At 43.1% G+C, this 21,700-nt stretch overlaps 1 protein-coding gene and 2 long non-coding RNA genes across 3 annotated transcripts; 1 reads left to right on the top strand and 2 right to left on the bottom strand.

Moving 5' to 3' along the window:
- Positions 1-530: 530 nt before the first annotated feature.
- On the bottom strand, positions 531-6,948 carry LOC310771186 (leucine-rich repeat-containing protein 71-like). Its single transcript, XM_083663841.1, has 17 exons — positions 6,827-6,948; positions 6,544-6,579; positions 6,279-6,413; positions 5,561-5,668; positions 5,321-5,396; positions 5,166-5,240; positions 4,878-4,946; positions 4,592-4,751; positions 4,407-4,490; positions 4,166-4,240; positions 3,847-3,957; positions 3,552-3,618; positions 3,369-3,448; positions 2,957-2,983; positions 2,639-2,750; positions 1,707-1,798; positions 531-664 (listed from the first exon to the last, which is right to left on the bottom strand). The coding sequence occupies exons 1-17, from the start codon at positions 6,909-6,911 to the stop codon at positions 548-550; spliced, it is 1,509 nt and encodes a 502-aa protein (XP_083519967.1). The 5' UTR covers positions 6,912-6,948; the 3' UTR covers positions 531-547.
- Positions 6,949-11,484: 4,536 nt separating this feature from the next.
- LOC310771184 lies at positions 11,485-19,671 on the top strand. Its single transcript, XR_014552392.1, has 5 exons — positions 11,485-11,867; positions 17,306-17,376; positions 18,713-18,767; positions 18,852-18,963; positions 19,217-19,671. It is a non-coding gene; the product is annotated as an uncharacterized lncRNA (long non-coding RNA).
- Positions 19,672-20,585: 914 nt separating this feature from the next.
- On the bottom strand, positions 20,586-21,451 carry LOC310771185. Its single transcript, XR_014552393.1, has 3 exons — positions 21,343-21,451; positions 21,172-21,249; positions 20,586-20,910 (listed from the first exon to the last, which is right to left on the bottom strand). It is a non-coding gene; the product is annotated as an uncharacterized lncRNA (long non-coding RNA).
- Between the last annotated feature and the right edge of the window lie 249 nt (positions 21,452-21,700).

Below are 21,700 nucleotides of genomic sequence, written 5' to 3'. Positions count from 1 at the left end.
AAACTGACAGTGGAGGGTTTTAAAGTTGCCACTGTTGACTTGCCCTTATAGGCTGCTTGGCAACGAATGAGACCCCAAATGCTAAAATGAAATAATATGAGTTTGATGTCGGAGCTAAAGTGTTGATTCAGTTGAACTAATGCCTTTGAATTCTATTTGTCTCTATGTGCTTGTGTGTTGATGGCAGAGTTTGGTATTTTTTGTCAGAAAGAGTGACTCATAACTGTTTGTGTGTTTGGAGTCTGGCCTCATTGTCCTCATTCTCTTCACAGCTAAATTGACCTTATTAAGTTGAAAATGACAGAAGATGGCTGCTTTGTAGATCACGCATTATCACAAGGTTTCAATTGGGTGAATGAGGGTCTCTGTGGGTGCATGGCCTCATTCAATTAGGCCCCAGTTGTTTTCATAGGCCAGAGGCACAGCTGCTGCAGGGAACATGATTGATTGATTGATTGATTGATTTCTTTATTAATGTGTCACACACATATATATATATATATACACACACACACACACACATATATATGTGTCACTTCTGTCAACACTAGGCCCCCTGCCCATCCTCCTCTTTCTGTGCACCAGGTTTGGTGAGTGGGTCTCTGAGCACCAGCAGTTCCTGGATCTTGACATGTGATTCACAGTCTGGAGGGAAGCGGTTTCTCTGAGACAGAGAGGAGAAACAAAATCAAATCCATGAGCGGTTGCTGGGGAACAATGTTGATTTGACCAAATGTTACTGTAGTAACAGTGGCTTTGTGTAGATAAACGTAATTAGTTTGCAATTGCTTTGATGTTTGGTCTTCAGTAGATCAACCACCAAAGGTTGGGGTCAACTGACTTAAAATTCAGCAAATTCAAGAAGTGAATTTTCTTCAATATTTTGGAACACTGTAATTTTAATTCATAAAGAAGTGTATCTAGCCATACGGTGTGCGGGCTCTACCTATTTCATCATGTACTGCCTCTAGCCCAGCATCCAAAGTCAAGATTCAAGATTCAAGATTTTTATTGTTACTCCGTAGTACAAGTATCACGTGTGAAATTCTTGTGCTTTGGACTCCGTTTACAACATAGTACAAAATAACAGGGCATATGGGTGCAGGAAAACAACAAGAGACACAACAAGCAATAAGGCAGTAGAGCGATAAGACATTCACTGCACATTCACTGCACGTAGGTGCACATGGCATGTACATACTTTAAACATACTTAAACATAGTTGACATTCTGTTTGCACAGGTGCAAATAGCATATACCTAATTAGACATACAATTAAACATTAGACATACGTAATGGTAGCAGCTACAGTACAGTACAGTACAGCTACTACACTATTTGTGTATGTTAAGAAGTCTCGTGGCCTGCGGGAAGAAATCCCAGTCGATGTGCGTATAGTTATTTTCTACTTCAATATCCCCCCCTGGGTGAGGTGGTCTGTGAACTGTGATTGGCTCCCCAACTGGCCAGTTTCAGATGCGATGTTTATGGAGAGCCCGCAAAATGTGTACTGTGTAATGGATGTGTTTTAAAATGCAGCACTTTATATACATGATATAACTTGAATGAATGTGAAATGCTAATATCAACAAAGTACAAGCACACAAAACTTAATAGTATCAAGAGTAATTGTAATGAATTACTTCCACTTCCACCCCGAAAGGTGTTTCAGTGTATATTGAAGTGATTGTCACACCGAAACACACCTGGAGACAGAGGCGCAGCAGGCCGCCTCCCTCAGTCTGCATCTGCAGCGCCGACAGGAAGAGAGGCAGCGTCCGCTCTGTTATTCTGTTTCCTACACAAAGAAGCAAACACACACAGCACAACCAGACACATTACATTTTGAACTGACTGGTCGTTTTTCAATGACCTCGATAGCTCTCATGATATTTTTGTGCTGCAGTCAGATCTTAAAATCGATTCTGAAAGTGTCAGGTGACCAGTGCAGAGAAGCCTGGACTGGAGTAATGTGATCTCTACATGTGGCAGCTGCATCCAGTATGAGCTGACAACTTCAAAAACCTCTTTAAAAGATTCTGCGAGAAGAATGTCTATGGGACGGGGTGGAAGATTTCATAGGGCGACGAGTCTCCCTCAGGAATGGCAGGGAGGTGGGTACATAGCGGGCCAAAGTAGCAGAAATCTCAGCACAAGTGGAAGTATATTCTCAACATTTTGAGGTGATCGCTGGGAGAAGGGTGGCTGATATTAGACAATATCTTAGAAAGATGACGATTCTTGAAGATGAGATCGGAGAACACTGTATAATGAAAAACCTAACACATCATCAAATCCTCAATTAATGTGTGATTTTCAATTAACTCCAGGAGTTATTTTGTAGTTTACTTTGATTGTGTAGCCACTTTCCCTCAGCCTGCCTCATCTACTTGGACTAAAGTTTGTGATTTCCTACATTTGCCAGAATTACTTGATCCCTAACTCAAAACACAGCTACGTGTATTGTGGCTGCATTGCATTCTGGTCTATTGAGGCTACTGTTAGTGCAAAAATTAGTCTCTCTATGATTTTACAATTCTTCTATGATTTCTCCCTGGATGATTGTTGAACATCTAGAAAGAATTTTTTGCACTTTTGATTTTGAGGTGCTGAGACCAAAACCGCCACAGCTGCTGACCTGCCAGGTTCAGGTAGGTGAGCGTGGTGTTTCCAGGCAGAATGATGTGGCCGTCCTTGTGCTGCACCGACTGCTCCAGCAGGGGGCTCACTATCTCCACCAGGCCTGCCAACTGGTGGAGACAAGCAACCAATAATAGTCAAATCACATTCATTATTGTTAACAACACAGTTGTGGCTCGAAATTAAATCAGGGTTCCCACACCTTTTTTTAAACATCGAATTCAAGGACTTTTCAAGGACTTTCCAGGCCCAATTCCCTCGAATCCACAAACTTTCAAGGACCCGTGGGAACCCTGTTAAATTGTAGCGCACAAACCTCATTCAGTGCAGCATCGGCCTTATCCTGCAGAAAAAAAGAAACATTGTGAAAAATTAAAGATTGTAATAGAAAAAGTCGTCAGTCTACACCAGTGGTTCTCAAATCTTTTCACATGAAGGACCCCTAAACTGACAAAGATTAGACCACGGACCCCCATTTGATAGGATTTTGTCCCACGGACCCCCATATGATAATAAGATTGATGCTTTTAGATATTTTATTACAAAATGTATATTCAACCCATGGCCAAAATAGTCATTGTGTTACTTATGAATGGAATTATAGCGAAAATAAATGACCCCCCTTTTGGCTGGGGGACCCCCAGGAAACCCCTCAAGGACCCCTGGGGGTCCCCGGACCCCTATTTGAGAACCACTGGTCTACTCAGTCAGTGCAAAGTCTTTGGTACCTCCTGCTCAGACACAGATGACTGTTTCTCTTTTCCCCCCAGCTTCCCCCCTTTCCCTCGAGGCACCTTGAGCTCAGAGGCTAGGAGAGATCGAAGGAGACAACGATGAGAAGAGAAACACCCCCTGTTGTCAGAGAACAACAAGCAGCACAAGTGCTTAGCTATGACAGAAGCCATTATTACATTTCTTGTTTCTTGCCGCAGCGCCTGCCAGGTTAGCAGCCGGTTTCTCCTCTCTTTTGGCCGTTTCCTGCAAGTCAACAGATCCCAAGTTCGTCTGTTACAAGGTTGTCACACCCTTGAGGAATATGGACACCTCTTATTAGTGCCACAAATAGCCTAATACGTGGAAACCATGAGAACAGCACATTATAACATATTTCCATACTTGAAAAGAGCAAAAAGGATGTGATTGCTATTCCAACGTATTTTCATTTTTGGTTGTCCATTTTTGCACTTTTTTTTTATAGAGCGTTACCCTTCTTTTGGAGGTGCCTTTGTTTGCCCCTCTGCCATTGAGTGAGGTGCTGCCGGGCATCGATGGAGGTGGGTCAGTGGGAGAAAGCTCAGCACAGACTCCCAGGGAGGGCTACGAAAATAGAGGAAGAGAGGTAGAAGGGGTGTGTGCGTGCGTGTGTGTGTGTGTGTGTGTGTGTGTGTGTGTGTGTGTGTGTGTGTGTGTGTGTGTGTGTGTGTGTGTGTGTGTGTGTGTGTGTGTGTGTGTGTGTGTGTGTGTGTGTGAGAGAGAGAGAAGACTGTCCTTTTCTTTAAAAAAGAAAAAGGTTTTCCACACTTACAGACTGGTCTCTGTCCAGAAGCAGCTTCCTCCTCTCCACGGCTTCTTCGTGAGTTAAAGCAAACTGACCAAGTATCTGAAAATAGAAGCGTAGCGGGCGGAGGCCTTATTAACGAATATAATGCAATAACACTCAATAATATGATTTCAAACAACTTAACTGACGATTTTAAACGTATCATCCCACAGGTTCAATTCTATCATGTAAAATGGCTAAACCGCCAGCAGAGTGCAGCACTCACTGTGGCCACATGAGCAGCGCCGGAGTCTCCAATCAGATTGTGGGAGAGCGAGAGACAGAGCAGAGCTCGATTCAAACGCAGGCCCTGGGAGATGAGACAGGATGAGCCACACAACAGCGTCTGCCACACACAGAGCCATGTAGGGAACGTTATGGAAACATGGACTCGGTTCTGGGTTCTTCTACCTGTGCTATGTGTGCGGCGCCTGCATCACCAATAGAATTGAATGCCAGGTTGAGTGACAAGAGGTTCCTGTTAGCGGATCTGGCTGTGGAGAGAGCTGAGCCAATCAGACGCGCTCCCTCGTCTCCCATCCGGTTGTTCCGCAGTGACAGGTGAGCGAGGCTTGACGACCGAAAAGAAGTGTTAAGGCTAACAAACACGGGAATGAGGCAGGTGTGTTTGTGTGTGCATGCAAATCAGGTTCATTTGAATATGCATATATTATTAATGGCCCAGGTAGTGACTCACGCGCTGTCTTCGGACAGAAGGAGGTGGTAACTCTGCCGTGGAAGAGGGTTGCCTTCCAGCGTCACAGTCCTGACACAAACAATGGAATGGATAGATCAGTAAATCACTGCGGTGTTTGATATGGTTTACTTCTCTTTAACTGTATCCAAACATTTTCAGATGTGAACTCAAATCATGGGGACTCGAACACTGGGGACTCGGACTCGAGATGTAGTGACTCGACGACGACACTGGTTTCAGAAAGCAGGATTTACAGTGTGAGTGATAGGAGAATAGCTATCCACTCACCTCAGGTTGGAGCAGAGAGACAGTGTGCTCCTGAGGGAGATTACCATCCGATCTGTCAGTCCGGCCTGCCACAACCTGCAAGTGGACAGGATTATAAATCAAACAAGATCAAGACAACAAGAGCGCATCTCTTTCTCCAGCAGCTCATTACTTACTGAAGACCCTGCAGCTTGCTCAAGGAAGGAAGTGTCTTGTTAAGCACTCGAGCAATCGGCTCATCCACCCTCCACCCTGTGTGTTCACAAGGAAATTGTATCCTGTTACATTTTTCTCTAGACTGATTTTGAACATCTTGGACTCAAATGAGGATGTAAAAACTCAAAACTGTAGCCTAAATGTCAAGCCAAAGCAGAACATTGTGTTAAATGTTTTTCTCTGCGGCGTTGGTTTCTCACCAACAACCTTGACGCTCTTGACGCTGCAGGGGTCTTCACTCTCCAGCTCCACCTGGAGGCACGGCTTAGACCACAGAGGTGTGGTCCTCAGCTGGGACTGGCTGTCCTCTGAAGGTACAAGGATCATGTGAAGGATAAAATGACTAGACCCTTTTCACGGGGGCCATTTTGAGTCGAAAAGGGAGGGTAAACACAGGTGCAAGCAAAGCACTAATGAGGATTTCCAACCTCCATGATTGCTAGTTGGGAACCTTCATTAGTGTTTGACTATGATGCAGGTGCGTCAGAATGAGAGAGCTAGGTTTCAGACGTTAGTATTGCCATCAAAGCGGGTGCATTACAGCTTCCTACAAAAGACAGTGGATAGCCGATGGCATCGATCTAACCGTTTACCCTGCCTTTTCGACACAAAATGGCCCCTGTGAAAAGGGTCTATCGAAACTGAGATGATGAAGATAACAACTGATGAGAAAGAAAAGTAAGGAATTAACAGCAATATTGTCAGTGTTAATTTAACTAAATCAACATTATGCCAGTGTTTATATAAGTCAATACACAGAGTTAATTAGACACTTCAAAACACACAGCAAACATAATCACTTCTATGAATGACCAAATAACTCCAATCAGTGGTCATTCAACTCCAAATAGTTGTTACTGAAATGTCAACACTGGAACATTGGCTGTGTAGCTACAGTACAGGTACGTAACAGGTTACCCATGTTTCCGCCATCACCCTCAGAGTTGGGACAGGCTGGCTGCTTTGCACTGACAGCTGGGATGTTCTTCATGCCCAGAAGAGCACAAAGCCCAGGGAAGTCAGTCTCCAGGCTGCCTGAGCACTCATACTCATCTAATAGGAGAGGGGAGGCAGGATAGTGGAGTTTAGAGCAATGCACGTCCAATCAACTGCCCTCAAACACCAAATGGATGGCAGTGGGACAGTTAATACAGTTTTATAAACTTGTAACTTAGCTACTTACCAAAGGTCTGAGCAGGCTTTTCATCTAGATTCAGTCCTAACAATGAAAAGGTATTAGTCTCTCAAGCACTGAGCATTTTTACTGTTTTTAGGCTAAATCAGATTTAGCTTGAATTAGCCATGATGACACACTAGCCATGGCTGATTGAATGGCATTTGTTGAATTTACTTTACCAAACTATAAAACCTCAAAAATATGAATATTACTTTCACTGAGCACAGTCCCAAAAACAATGCATTGCTAAAGCTAACAACGTGATTCGTATGCAATGACCAACAGTCACCTGGAATTTTCGAGGGATCCTCTTCGACTCCAACATTCCCCTTATCGGACTTATCTTTTACTTTCTCGGAGCGCTTTCTAGACATTTGCGTCCTGAAGCTTGTGTGCTGCTAACGTTAGCCAATAGAACAACATGGGCGTCATGGCCGTTACCATGGCAATCTTGAGTCTAACGCGAGACTTCAAGTCTCTCTTTTTTACGTTATGACGATGAAGTTGGCTGTCGCGAGAGTTTTGAAAATCTACGATTTGAACCTCCTTTTAGATTCTATTTATTTATTTTTCATTAAAGGCGCAAATTGTATTGTATATAATGCATTAAGGGCTGTTTCCACTGCAACCCAGTGAAATGCAAAAACAATTAATTACAATTTTTAGTATTTTTTTTTGTTTTAAGTTTAATCGGGAGTTTGATAGCTAGTTTTGTTAGGGTTTTATTGGGAGGCCTTGCATCTCTTTACCAACATTATCCCAACATTAGTGAGGGTCTTTGTCCTGCTCCGCCTTTTGTCTTGTTGGGGGTCAAATGTTGTGAAAGGTGACTACACCTGAATACTGTTAGAAAGGTGGTGGTATTTATACCTGGAGTGGGTAGAAGCTGGATGCCATTCATTCCAGACACATCCACCAAGCTGACATCTCTATAGAGGGTATGCATGTGATGTCACAGAGGCAGAAGTCACTGTGGGGTCACGCCCACTGAGTCACAGCAAGACTGAGCTTGAATAGTCTCTGCTGCCTTCCAGACACCTGGGACGTGGGTGTTTCCCAGTGGAAAAGTCCCACCCCCCACCTTCAAAGCATTCCAGAGCACAAAGGCAAAACGCAACCAAGAAACATGGTGGACCACGACAAACTTTTTTTTGTTTAGCAAATAGCAAGACAGCTTAACAACGAGTAGAGCACCATCCTTACATATTTAAATGAAAATGAGGAGCAGCAATGACACATAATGTAACAGACTCTATTATACATTTTATTAAGGCACTTAATACTTTGGACTACATACTCCATGTTGCGGCCATTGTTGTGTGACGTCAGACAACTGGTTCCCAGCCTAGTGGGGGTAGATTTTTTTCTCCCAGTTTTCAAGTGGGAGCTCCCACTTTGAGTGCCGTTCCAGCGCACTTTTCCTAATAGGAGGCCAGAAAATCTGAAGGTCCCAGTTGTCTGGAAGGCAGAGAACAGACGAGTTGGCTTCCGCAATTTTCAAATGCTCTCGCCATACCGTCTGTACAGAACATGCACAAGGAAGTAGTGAAAAAAACCTTCAGACCGGAAAGAAGTTCGACGGAATCTGACCAATCACGACACGCGTGTCCACGAAAAATATGTTCCCCCCCGGAAACTTAAACCGATGCAGGTTGCTAATGCTAGCAGTGCTTTAGAATTACCATGGAAGCTACGCCGACGAAACCGGTGAAATAAGACCCTGATAGACGTAAACGATGTATCCGCGGCTTGGAGGAACCTCGTGCAAGACGTGCACTTATTCCAGAGTTAAACGAAAGTGATGAGGTAAGTTGCTAACGTTACTGAGCTTATCGTTCGTCTTACTAATCAGCGTTAGCTAACGATAGCTACAGCAGTATACAGCTAGTTAGCTAATGTTAAATTCTGATTGGACGAATGAGCGGAAGTCCCGCCTTTCAACTTCCTCTTCCGTTTGGTGCATGATTCTCCCCCACGAAGTACAGACTGTATATAGCTGCATCCGCCGGATGTAGATAAGACAGTCTGTTTTAAGAGACTAGAGCTTGAATGCAGTAATCAGCCTAGATAACTGACACCTGCTGCTCAGGGAGGAACTTGACACTCATTTTGACACTCATTCCCGATTGAGGGGGCGTGTTCCAGTGGGTGTGCATACCCTCTATAGGTTAATCTCAGTGATGTGTAGACTTGAGTATGTGGACAAAAAATATTGTATAATATATCCAAACTCACTATACACAAAGTGGAAGGATGAGTTTTGTCTATTATCGATACAATTCACTCTCAATCATTCAATGTAATATTAGAATGCATGTTTAGTTTTACTGTGTAAACTACAGTTAATGATTTGCTGTAACTATGTTAAAAATTAGATTACATTGGAGAAAAGGAGTTCTCTCATCTCTCAGATGTCAATAGCTTTTGTTATTCACGGTCTCTGGAGTCTTAATCTTCAAAGCATAACAACAAGAATTGTATTCACAATAATGTAGTGCTTTTTATTAAAAACAAAAACAAAAAACAAATATAATATAAAACAAAAAGTAAAAACCAACAGCATTTTTCATGACTGAATAATCATAATTACAAACTTTTAACGAGTGGAAGAAGTTTTTGACAAACTGTAGCCTACACATCACAAAATGTCCGCCAGTCTGCCATTTACAATGCTTGCATCTTATTTTGTGATTGTCTAAAAATAACTAAACAAATCACACAAAACACACAAATACAAGTACAAGCATCATACCATGACTGCTATCACAAAACGGAACCATTTCTTATTTGAAAGGAAAAAAAATACATGATATTGAGCTGACAGCTTACTTTTGTTTCTGTCACCTTTTAAAAATATCATAACATTTTTATGTTGGTTTGTTTTTTTAGTGTTCAACACTTTGCAGCAAAAAACAAGGAGTATATTTCTCCTTAAAAGTAATATTATTAACAATAATCAGTGACAAAGACGTCGCTGTCATGTCCCAATGCCTTCTGTGTCCGTTTGACATTCTTCTCGTTCATGCAGTAGGCCTACATAGATGAATTTCATTTATAGGCAACAAAAACTCGGCTTAAGTTTTTAGGACAAGTTATGGTGAGATTTTCTGAAAAAAAAAATATATATATATCCTCCGAGCTTAAGTGTCTTCATTATAGTAATACAAACGGAAGAAATTATAATATTATCATTATTATAATAATACATTTAGGGCTGAGTCCTGTACAGTACAATAATAGACAAAATCCGTTATCAAGATATTGCTTTTGGAGACACTCCTCATGTAAAGTTTGTATATATACATAACTTGGCACTGTACAGCTTTCCTATTCTCTCTCTCCTCCATCAGTGTGTCTTTCTAGTCTCTTCTCTGTCAGTTTACCACACTGGGACATTGCAGGCTGTCCCTTCTTAGCAGAGGCATTTTGGGAAGAAAAAAGAAAATCTCATCGGATATCACAATTTATTTTAAAACATTCTCCATGGCAACCAGGAACATATATATATATATATATATATATATATATATATATATATATATATATATATATATATATATATATATATATATATATATATATATATATATATATATATGTGTGTGTGTGTGTGTGTGTGTGTGTGTGTGTGTGTGTGTGTGTGTGTGTGTGTGTGTGTAACGGTGTAAATAATAGTGCTAAGTAATGTTTATAATAATGTTTAGTATGTTGTTAAATTCATGTTTAATTTGGGACAACCAGCCAGAAGGGTAATTCTTTAATGAACAATGCACCACCTAGTGGATAGCCAAGGCTTTTGTTTCGCAATATACACAGGTGCATTGTGGTCAATCCCACAGAAAGACTACATCAAACTGTCTGTGGGTAAGTTGGTCTGCTCCTTGCTCCGTGTAAAAGCTCTCAAAACTATAATTTAAGTCATCACACAGTGTGGAAAAGTTATCAGCATCACGTTGTGTCTTACTGTAACTCAGGTAGACCACACTTTGGTTAGCTGATCGTTCGCTAAAATGCATTACTGCTGATTGAAACGTGATGAAAACGCACGCATTGTAATGCACCTGCGGTGCGACTAGCTTGTTAATGTGGGGTTTTCTGTCTTTTGAACAAAGTTGGAGCAAGCTGCCGATCGTCTTGCAGTAGTGCTGACCTGCTGGTTGTGTGTGTCACACTGTACAGGTATGTCAATATGCGCCACTTTGTTTTAGTTCACTACGTTAATAGGCAAAAGCCATTCATTTCTGTTTGTGGAATGTGACTGCAGTTCTTTTTGTGCACCGAAGGTGGCAGCATTGCACGATTTATTAGATTTCCTTGTAAAAAAAAAAAACGATGGGCATTTCAAGTATGGGGATGAGACTGTTGACTACTGTTGAAACTGCATTTCATTGTTTTGCTGTAACTGATATGGCTATACAGTATGTGTGGAGTGTTTACATTTGATTTAGCTATCAAACATGTCAAATTATTGGGCTATAAAATGTTACTGTAAATTGGTAAACAATATAATTTATTTGTGTTATCAGATTTATTTTGTTATTTTTATGGATTTGTCATTCACTATACGATCACAATGTTAAGTCACACAGAAAGACTACATCAAACTGTGGTTGGAGCAAGTTGCCGAATGCCGATCGTCTTGCAGTAGTGCTGACCTGTTGGTTGTGTGTGTCCCACTGTACAGACCGACGAATAAATACTGAAGTGCTCCATCCATCTCGACTCCCATAAATGGGATAAATGGGTCGACATGCAGGACAGAAACAGAGTGGTCACACACACACACACACACACATATATATATATATATATATATATATATATATATATATATATATATATATATATATATATATATATATATATGAGACACGACAAATACAAAACTGAGATTTACAATACTTCAGCTTCCATATTCCAGAATGTAAGATAACAAACAAACAAAAGTCATATAGAAAAATAGTACATGTTCATTACAAACAGCATATTTTTTCTTCTTTCCCAGGCATTACTAATACATTGAGCTATATCTAAGACTCTCTTATTAAAGAAAAATTCAAGTGTAGGCACATCCTGTAACCAAAAAGCTTCTGGGTGAACATCAAACACTTTTTCATACATTGTGTGTCTCAGGTGATCGTACAGAGGACAATAAAACACCAAATGAATTTCATTGTCTATCTCCCCAAGGTCACAACATAAACACAACCTGTCCTCTTCTGGAACTGTGTTGAATCTACCGGGTTCTAACGCCAAAGGGAGGGTGCCGGATCTGAGTTGTGCACAGACCACATGAAAGGACACATGAAAGGAGCTGCAGATTTATACAGGTATGTACTATGACCCTCTTCTTCTGACAGCTAATCCATCCAGCATGGTTTAATCATTAAACAATCAGCAGGGATTATATGAATTTTGCTCCTTGTTTGTCAACATTGGAGTAGAATAAGTTTGTTTGATTAGAACGACAGCAGCAGCTAGCCTCGTTAATCCTGACCTCTCGACCAGCCTTCCTCTACACTGTCTGACGGGATGGAGGGAGGAAGAGAGAGGAGAGCAGGTCTGGATTATCCTGCTGTGGAGGGAGGAAGAGAGAGGAGAGCAGGTCTGGATTATCCTGCTGTGGAGGGAGGAAGAGAGAGGGAGAGCAGGTCTGGATTATCCTGCTGTGGAGGGAGGAAGAGAGAGGGAGAGCAGGTCTGGATTATCTTGCTGTGGAGGGAGGAAGAGAGAGGGAGAGCAGGTCTGGATTATCCTGCTGTGGAGGGAGGAAGAGAGGTCTGGATTATCATGCTGTGGAGGGAGGAAGAGAGAGGGAGAGCAGGTCTGGATTATCCTGCTGTGGAGGGAGGAAGAGAGGGAGAGCAGGTCTGGATTATCCTGCTGTGGAGGGAGGAAGAGAGATGGAGAGCACGTCTGGATTATCATGCTGTGGAGGGAGGAAGAGAGAGGAGAGCAGGTCTGGATTATCCTGCTGTGGAGGGAGGGAGAGAGAGGAGAGCAGGTCTGGATTATCCTGCTGTGGAGGGAGGAAGAGAGGGAGAGCATGTCTGGATTAGCATGCTGTGGAGGGAGGAAGAGAGATGGAGAGCACGTCTGGATTATCATGCTGTGGAGGGAGGAAGAGAGAGGAGAGCAGGTCTGGATTATCCTGCTAGGGAGGGAGAGAGAGGAGAGCAGGTCTGGATTATCCTGCTGTGGAGGGAGGAAGAGAGGGAGAGCAGGTCTGGATTATCCTGCTGTGGAGGGAGGAAGAGAGAGGAGAGCAGGTCTGGATTATCCTGCTGTGGAGGGAGGAAGAGAGAGGGAGAGCAGGTCTGGATTATCCTGCTGTGGAGGGAGGAAGAGAGAGGGAGAGCAGGTCTGGATTATCCTGCTGTGGAGGGAGGAAGAGAGAGGGAGAGCAGGTCTGGATTATCCTGCTGTGGAGGGAGGAAGAGAGGGAGAGCAGGTCTGGATTATCTTGCTGTGGAGGGAGGAAGAGAGAGGGAGAGCAGGTCTGGATTATCCTGCTGTGGAGGGAGGAAGAGAGAGGAGAGCAGGTCTGGATTATCATGATGTGGAGGGAGGAAGAGAGAGGGAGAGCAGGTCTGGATTATCCTGCTGTGGAGGGAGGAAGAGAGGGAGAGCAGGTCTGGATTATCATGCTGTGGAGGGAGGAAGAGAGATGGAGAGCACATCTGGATTATCATGCTGTGGAGGGAGGAAGAGAGAGGAGAGCAGGTCTGGATTATCCTGCTGTGGAGGGAGGGAGAGAGAGGAGAGCAGGTCTGGATTATCCTGCTGTGGAGGGAGGAAGAGAGGGAGAGCAGGTCTGGATTATCATGCTGTGGAGGGAGGAAGAGAGATGGAGAGCAGGTCTGGATTATCCTGCTGTGGAGGGAGGAAGAGAGAGGGAGAGCAGGTCTGGATTATCATGCTGTGGAGGGAGGAAGAGAGAGGAGAGCAGGTCTGGATTATCATGCTGTGGAGGGAGGAAGAGAGAGGGAGATCAGGTCTGGATTATCATGCTGTGGAGGGAGGAAGAGAGAGGGAGATCAGGTCTGGATTATCATGCTGTGGAGGGAGGAAGAGAGAGGAGAGCAGGTCTGGATTATCCTGCTGTGGAGGGAGGAAGAGAGAGGGAGAGCATGTCTGGATTATCATGCTGTGGAGGGAGGGAGAGAGAGGAGAGCAGGTCTGGATTATCATGCTGTGGAGGGAGGAAGAGAGAGGAGAGCATGTCTGGATTATCATGCTGTGGAGGGAGGAAGAGAGAGGAGAGCAGGTCTGGATTATCCTGCTGTGGAGGGAGGAAGAGAGAGGAGAGCAGGTCTGGATTATCATGCTGTGGAGGGAGGGAGAGAGAGAAGAGCACGTCTGGATTATCATGCTGTGGAGGGAGGAAGAGAGAGGAGAGCAGGTCTGGATTATCCTGCTGTGGAGGGAGGAAGAGAGAGGGAGAGCAGGTCTGGATTATCATGCTGTGGAGGGAGGAAGAGAGAGGAGAGCAGGTCTGGATTATCATGCTGTGGAGGGAGGAAGAGAGAGGGAGATCAGGTCTGGATTATCATGCTGTGGAGGGAGGAAGAGAGAGGGAGATCAGGTCTGGATTATCATGCTGTGGAGGGAGGAAGAGATAGGAGAGCAGGTCTGGATTATCCTGCTGTGGAGGGAGGAAGAGAGAGGGAGAGCATGTCTGGATTATCATGCTGTGGAGGGAGGGAGAGAGAGGAGAGCAGGTCTGGATTATCATGCTGTGGAGGGAGGAAGAGAGAGGGAGAGCAGGTCTGGATTATCATGCTGTGGAGGGAGGGAGAGAGAGGGAGAGCAGGTCTGGATTATCATGCTGTGGAGGGAGGAAGAGAGAGGGAGAGCAGGTCTGGATTATCATGCTGTGGAGGGAGGGAGAGAGAGGGAGAGCAGGTCTGGATTATCCTGCTGTGGCCCCCAGGGCAAGCCTGGTCTCCCCTCCCCCCTTCCCCACCTCCAGCACTTCCAGTGATTGCCATTCAGCTCAGTGACCTGTGAATCTGCCTAAGGGCGGACATTCCATTTGCCTTGGAACTTGGGAGTCCCATGCAGCTGGGAATGACGTCACACGTGAGTCGACAGCGTTCCAGTAAAACAGTCAGAAAACCAGCCAGGGTTAGCTCTAGCCAGGCTAGTTATTGTTAGCAATACCGGTTGCATTATTTTGCGGTATTTTGCGCATACAAACACCGTAGCAACATATCCACAGATAGAAGTTAGACAGTACTGTGTGTACAACTGATTTGAATGAGACACAATAAGACAGAAGTGCTAGTAAACAGTGTATTAGGGCTATACAGCTTTCACTACTGTTGATGCAGGAGCTGCCATCTTGGATTTTGAGGTTGAGGTTGGTGATGGTTCCCCCGAATTTCAGAGTAGGAGATCCGAGTTCAGGTGACGTGCAAATGGAACGCAGCATTACTGTATCATTAGGGAAAGATAGGCGACTACTTTAGAGCGCCCCACAAAAGTGTTAAACAACTATTATGCCTCTTTATGATCAATTTAGAAGAAATATGAAATGATTGACTTCAAAACTAAACTCTTTCATCTTGTTCAGCTCCTACTTCATGGTAACGTGGGGGGTGCATTTGGGGGCCGATGCAGGCTAACATGGAGGCTACACTCAGCATCTGTGAAGTGAGCCGCTGCCAAGAGATCAAGTCAAGTCAAGTTTATTTGTATAGCACATTTCATACACAGAGGCCATTCAAAGTGCTTCACATAAAATGGTTGACAGGAAAATAAAAGAAGAGAATAAAATGGACATTTAAAAGCATCACAACAAAACTTTAAAAAAGGGTATAAAAAGTGCATTAAGCAACAGGCACAGCAGTTGCAAAAAGAGCTAAAAACTTATAGAGGACTCATTGGGTTTGCATAATAGACTATATAAGATCATATCATTTTTGTTGTGTGCGCTCCTGCATTTCAGTTTGAACAGACTGCATGGGAGGTTTGAGGTGTGAACTCTGAAGAGAGGAGGGGAGAATCTGAAATGATAAAACACCGGCAACCTAAGTAGTAACCATATGGGTATTTGGTATCGGCGAGTACTCTGAGTTAGAGGTCTTCACGGGTCCAAAATCACGGACCCGGACCCTAATGGACCCGGGACATTTGTGCCCGGACCCGGAGTGGAGCCGTCTATTATTAGAAATCTGAGACCCGGCCCCGTTCAGAACCGATAAATGTCGGACCCGTGTGGACCCGTCTATTATTAGAAATCTGAGACCCATGCAGATCCGAGAAATACCGAGGCAGAGACTAGTGGTGCCGACGTCAAAGTAATAACTAACGTTATAGCATATTCTCCCCTGGTTGACGCTGTCGAGCTGCTGCCCCGGACACTGCCTGACCGTGACGTAGGCTAATGCATATTATCCATTCATCCCTGCCAAGAATGTGTAATGTGTAATAAAAAAATAAATCCACGTTTTCTGTTATTCTTCTTGCTGACTGAAAAGCCACATGGCTAACGTTAAATGCGAAGGGACACGCCGCCAACATCTTAACTGTGCGTGCATTAGAAAGTGCGTTTCACAGTGAAACATGGGGGCTGCTACTGTTAACGCTAGTTAGATAGTACAGTAGTGGCAGTCTCTATGCTACCGCCGTTCATTTGCCCAAAAACACACACAACAGCGCTAGAAACAATCACATACATGTTGTGACTTGTGTACTCACCATGCGATCATCAAATAATAATCCAAAGTACGGGAAACTGTCATTTTCAGTAAATGAGTAAATCCATAGCGAGAGGAACCAGCAAGACTCTTGCTGGTTCCAAGAGGGTTACCTCTCTGCAACGAAAATCACTTCCTTGTTTGCCTGAGACGCATGTGTACCCATGCGCTCACAATACATGCGCCTCATGTAAACGAGGAAGTAATGTAATTTTCGTTGCAGATGGGAACGCTCTTTGCTACTTATTTTCTCTATGGATTTACTTGCAGTTTGTGACAACAAGCCTCACGTGCGCTGTTTTGATGCGTTTCTCTCGTGATCAGCGCTGATCACGGGTCTTCTCGGATCCACTCTTATTACACATAAGGATAAATAGACCCGGACCCGTGGGGACCTTAATTGACCATAAGAAATATGGACCCAGCCCCGTACGGGTCTCAGGTCGGGTCTCGGGTCCTAGGGTCCTAGTAGACCTGTGAAGACCTCTACTCTGAGTAAATGACTGGTAAGTAAATGACTCTTTCAGAGAAAAGGTTGTGCTGCACCTAGTAGTAGAAAGGATGGGTTGGGATTCAGGGGGCCTCACTCTTGTCTTTGCCCAGGAGGACCTCAAGGAAATCCACCGGGCTGCAACTGCAATTATTGAATTCAGATTCAGACTAGTTTTGAAGGGCAATTCAGTTTCAGCCTACTGTACCAAATCAACACTATAAAAAAAAGCTCACAGGCAAGCAGCAAGCAACAACGATGACATGACATGACATAATGACACAACATGACATAGCATAGCATGAAGATGGCTGAGATAGTACATAATATAGCTACAATATACAATATACAGTTAGGTTACGAATGTACATACAAACCCTGAGCTTTCGGGGGCCCTCTGTGGTCCGGGGGCCCCAGGTTATGATGAACCCTGCAGCCGGTGCTGTTGGTAAACCAGACACTGAGGAAGAAGAGGGGGACCCAAACTGAAAAGACTTCTCCCTGCTGATGTGTTTTACCGATGTGCTCCTCACATATTGTGTTAAGGGTAATTTACTCTACTTTATTTCTTCAACAGATTCGTCTGCGCTGCCCCTCACATCTGCTTCTGGAGTTGTGCGTGTGTGACAGTCTACCAGCAGACTTAAGGTACTTCTGATGAACTACACTAATTGTCTGTGACATTCAAATGGACATTACAAGATTTGTACAGTGCGACTAACTGCTGCATCTGAACTGGGCCTTAAATTTGACAAATTGGGGACCGAAAGATTAGACAGAAGCATCACTAGGGTCATTTTCTCATCTAGAATTTGAATTGGTCTGAATCAAAAGTGAAGTTGTGGCAGTTCTTCATTAGTGTCTCTTTACCAGTGTTGGGACTAACGCGTTATTAAGTAACGCGTTACAGTAACTAAGTTACTTTTTGCGGTAACGAGTACTATAACGAATTACTTCATCAGTAACGTAACATAGTTACAATTATTGCGGTTTAAACAGGCTCGTTAGTCGTTACTTCACGATTCTGTGCGGGACCTACAGCAGCGAGGGTAGAGAGGAAAATGCGAGTCTGACGGCGGTCTGATGAGGAAGTAGGCTAATCGTGCGGCACTTCTATACTTTGTAATGTTACTGGACCAAATTCTGATAGTGAAACGGGTCATTTTGCGCGAGCTGTGTTGTGTACAGTAGCGGTGTTCACTTCACACCGCTCGGCGAGTCAGCAGCATGGAGCCCTCTCCTCCTCGCTTCTCTCAGGCTGTCTGTCACCAGTGCCCTGCTGCACCCAGGCAAGCACAGCACTCGTCTCTCACTCACAGATTCCCCTCGCGTTGGAGGGTGTTCACGATGTGTTTCGCGTTGTTTGTTCATGAAATGGGGAAAAAAATGCCTGCAAGTCTGCTGCCTTTTGGAGATGAACTGCTATTAAAGGCAGCCGCGACGAGCGGCTGCTGCTGAGTGTCACTCCGCTTTTACAAAGGGTAACCACAGTGTTTATGTTGTTCAGCCAGGATATTATAGATTACTGATACAGTTGTTAATTATACACTGCCAAAAGTGTACTGGCTACTTTTTGAAGGCAATAATAAATATGCCTCAATGCCTAAATGTTGTGTTTTCTTGTTCCACTACTTTTTGTCGTAGTGATAATGGGTACAATGATCAAATTTGACAGTTGTCTTGTCCCACACTGTGCTACAGCAACCCCAAAATAATGTGTGTGCATTAATAAGAGAATTGAGAGTTTAAAAAAAAAGTTACTCAAAAGTTACTTTCCTAGTAACTAGTTACCTGGAAAGTAACGAGTCAATTAAAGTAACTGAGTCACTTTTCAGAGCAGTAACTAGTAACTGTAACTAAGTTACAAATTTAAAGTAACTTGCCCAACACTGCTTCTCTGCTCCACTGTGGAGCTCTCCGCGGTGCTGAACATGTGCTGAGGCATTTTGGCCAACTGATTAACCTTATTTCTCCCTCCTTTCAGCCACTGTTGCCCCCTGTGCTGGACAGTCCATTGCAGGCAAATGATGGGAGAGGAGGTAAGTCACTGGACGACCCTGACATGGACACAATTAAATGAATGATACATTTGCAGGACACTCTGTAAAAATGTCTCATTGTAGATTTCAGATGCTCCGAGGGTTTGCCCGACGGTCGTACTCGTACCACCGACTTGTCTCTGAAGAGGAAACGGGTGGACTGCAATGGAGAGATGGAGGCTCCTGAAAAGACAAGGTATTTCCAGATACATGGCCTGATGTACACACTGATGCACTCTTTCACTTGGGGGAATGAATGGGTGAAGTGCTGTCAGAATTGAAAGTTGAGTCTAATCTCAAGTTCACCTTTGGGCGAGTCCTACAGTTGACAGTTGTGTATGACAAGCTAATTAGTGTATTGATTTATTTATGAATACATTTTTACATTCTAATGAAAATGCCACCTCTGACTTGTTTGCTGAAATGTGTCATTATTGTTCCTTGTACAGGTCCTCTTGCTTCAGACACCAGGATTCAGAGCAGTAAGGTTGCCATGAAGAAACAGAGGCTCCTGAAAAGATGACAGTATCTCGACGCACTCAGACACACACACACACAGTGACAATCTTTTTTACTGCACTTGATGTTGTCTTATCTTTGACTTATATTTTACTTATGATGTTTTTACAGTTTATGTTCATTTTATTTGAGCCATAAATAAGGCTGAAGAAAAATGTTCCAGTTGGACTCTATCTATTCTCTCCATTCTTTGTTTTATTATTGTACATAATGTTTTTATTGTTTGGGGAAAGTTGTTGTGTTTCTATGACTGCATGTTTACCTGCCACAGAAAAGGTGCTATTTAAAAAAAAAAAAAAAATGTATGTATTTTCATACTGTATTGAAGATGGAAGCTTGTTTTTGTGCAGTAATATAAATACAAAACAGTCTGTATACTGTTATGAAACCGTTTTAATGAACATTTCAAATAAACCAAATGTTTGATTATACCAATTTGTATTTTTCTGATTTTAGTTAGCGATAATTAAAGACATTTACATACTGTAGCTTTAGCCGATGCTCCTATTCAGAGTGACCTACATGTACCATAAGCAGGTCGAGACACTTGCGTACACATGGCTGCTTATGAACCTGTAACCTTCTGGTTATGGGACAGTTTGACAACTTGATGTCTCCTAATTCTTTGTTTTGATGACAATTCATTACTTTGAGTTTAAAGCAGTATGCCCAGGCATTGTGCTCAAAATGCTATGAATAAAAATGTGCTCTGTAAGTCACTATCAGAGTTCTGATAGTAAATAAAGGTCGCAAAATCCAGAGTGCAAACCAAGTCCAGTCTTTTCATGTCAAGGACCCATACTGTATGCACACATCGTTTATTGATTAAACAAAAATGTAATTCAAATGTATAGCCTATACAGTGTAACATGCATTACAAAATATATAGAGATATAATAGAATATAATAATATAATATATACAGTGTATACAGAACAAAATATAACCTGTGATTTTTTTTCAACAAAAAGAAGCATCAAATACATTTTCTCACTTGGACATATACATGATATATAGCCTATATAGCCTACACTCAAATCAAATACTGTAAATACAGTCTGCAATGGGCAAAATGCATTAAACACAAAAAACAACACCACAAAAAATAAAGGGGGGGATATAATAGACCCTTTTCACGGGGGGGGGGGGGGGGCATTCTGTGTCGAAAAGGCAGAACAAACACAGGTGCAAGCAAAACACTAATGAGGGTTTCCACATTCCAATCATGGGAGTTGGAAACCCTCAGTGTTTTGCTTGCACCTGTGTTTACCCTGCCTTTTCGACACAAAATGGCCCCCGTGAGAAGGGTCTGTCTGTTTCCCAGGTCAAGAGTGTCACATGACTGTTCAGCTCCCAGCGCCCCGCCCACCGTGCCACCTGCTTATTGGAGGATGAGATGTCAATCATATTTTCACCGTCAAGTTTGAATCTTGTTTCGTCCAGGTTCAGTGCAGTTATATTACTCAGTCGACTCAGTCTACACATAACAGCGCAGTGATGGATCTTCTCGCAAGCAAGGTAATTGTAACAGCTCTTGGTTTGAGTAAACAGATGCAGAGAGTCTCGACTGATGCTCCACGGTTTATTTATTGTCACATTGAGCACCGTAGTAAACACCGTGAAAACTATGAAAAAGATACAAAAATGTCAGTACATGGCTTCCACAAGGTACAGTGCATAGAATGTATTAACAAAATACAGAATTTATTAAACAACTATAAAATACTTGAAAACCAAGTCAAAGGTGCTGGCAGATAAAGTGCAAACATTCAAAGGTGATCGAGGTTTACATTCTGACAGCTAAATTTAGAATACATACAAGAATTAAAAGACATCAGACAAGTGCATCACAATTTGACCTGTTAATGCAAACAAATTCAGCGTACCTCGTTCCGCTCACCAAGGCTGTTAAACAAGAGGGTTTACTGATGCATCTCAGTCTGACTTATTGGCTCACACACACGCTGCCAAACAACAAAGCAAACAAAAGTTACCATCCATGTGATTTAACAACTCAAAAAGGAACCACAGCTCAAGTTACACTATATTTTACATACCTCCAAGCACAGGTCGATTTAGTCTTCATGGCAGTGTGATAGGAGAGGATTAAACTCTCCTCAAATGTTTGCTGCCTACATGAGGGCACCTGCGACAGTTCTGGTTTTGGGCCCTTATGAAGGGGGTTTCCACGTCACATGACATGACATGCAAGGGCAGTTGACTTACGTCTACATCTAGTGGACACTACAGGTACTATGTGCAGTTGAGCTGTTCCAAGTTCAATAAATGACCGAAAAGTTGAAAATAGCTCCTTATAACAAGAATGTAGAAATTACACAAATGGGGAAAACACAAGTCTAAAAATAGGAGGTAAGCGGGCAGTTACACTCCCCCCAAATCCCATTATGAACAACT

This window comes from Poromitra crassiceps (genome assembly GCF_964638095.1).
Source record: "Poromitra crassiceps genome assembly, contig: HAP1_SCAFFOLD_401, whole genome shotgun sequence".
In the NCBI taxonomy this organism is placed as follows: domain Eukaryota; kingdom Metazoa; phylum Chordata; class Actinopteri; order Beryciformes; family Melamphaidae; genus Poromitra; species Poromitra crassiceps.
The sequence above is the reverse complement of the archived record's forward strand: the minus strand, read 5'-3'. Positions and strand labels throughout refer to the sequence as shown.

Bases quoted from the DNA above. Each gene is read 5' to 3' on its own strand.
- LOC310771186 (XM_083663841.1), bottom strand. From the start codon at position 6,911: ATGTCTAGAAAGCGCTCCGAGAAAGTAAAAGATAAGTCCGATAAGGGG. The intron at 6,414-6,543 runs GTAAGTAGCTAA...CTCTCCTATTAG, and splicing joins AAAGCCTGCTCAGACCTTTG to ATGAGTATGAGTGCTCAGGC. The intron at 4,752-4,877 runs GTGAGTCACTAC...TCGGTCGTCAAG, and splicing joins CTTCTGTCCGAAGACAGCGC to CCTCGCTCACCTGTCACTGC.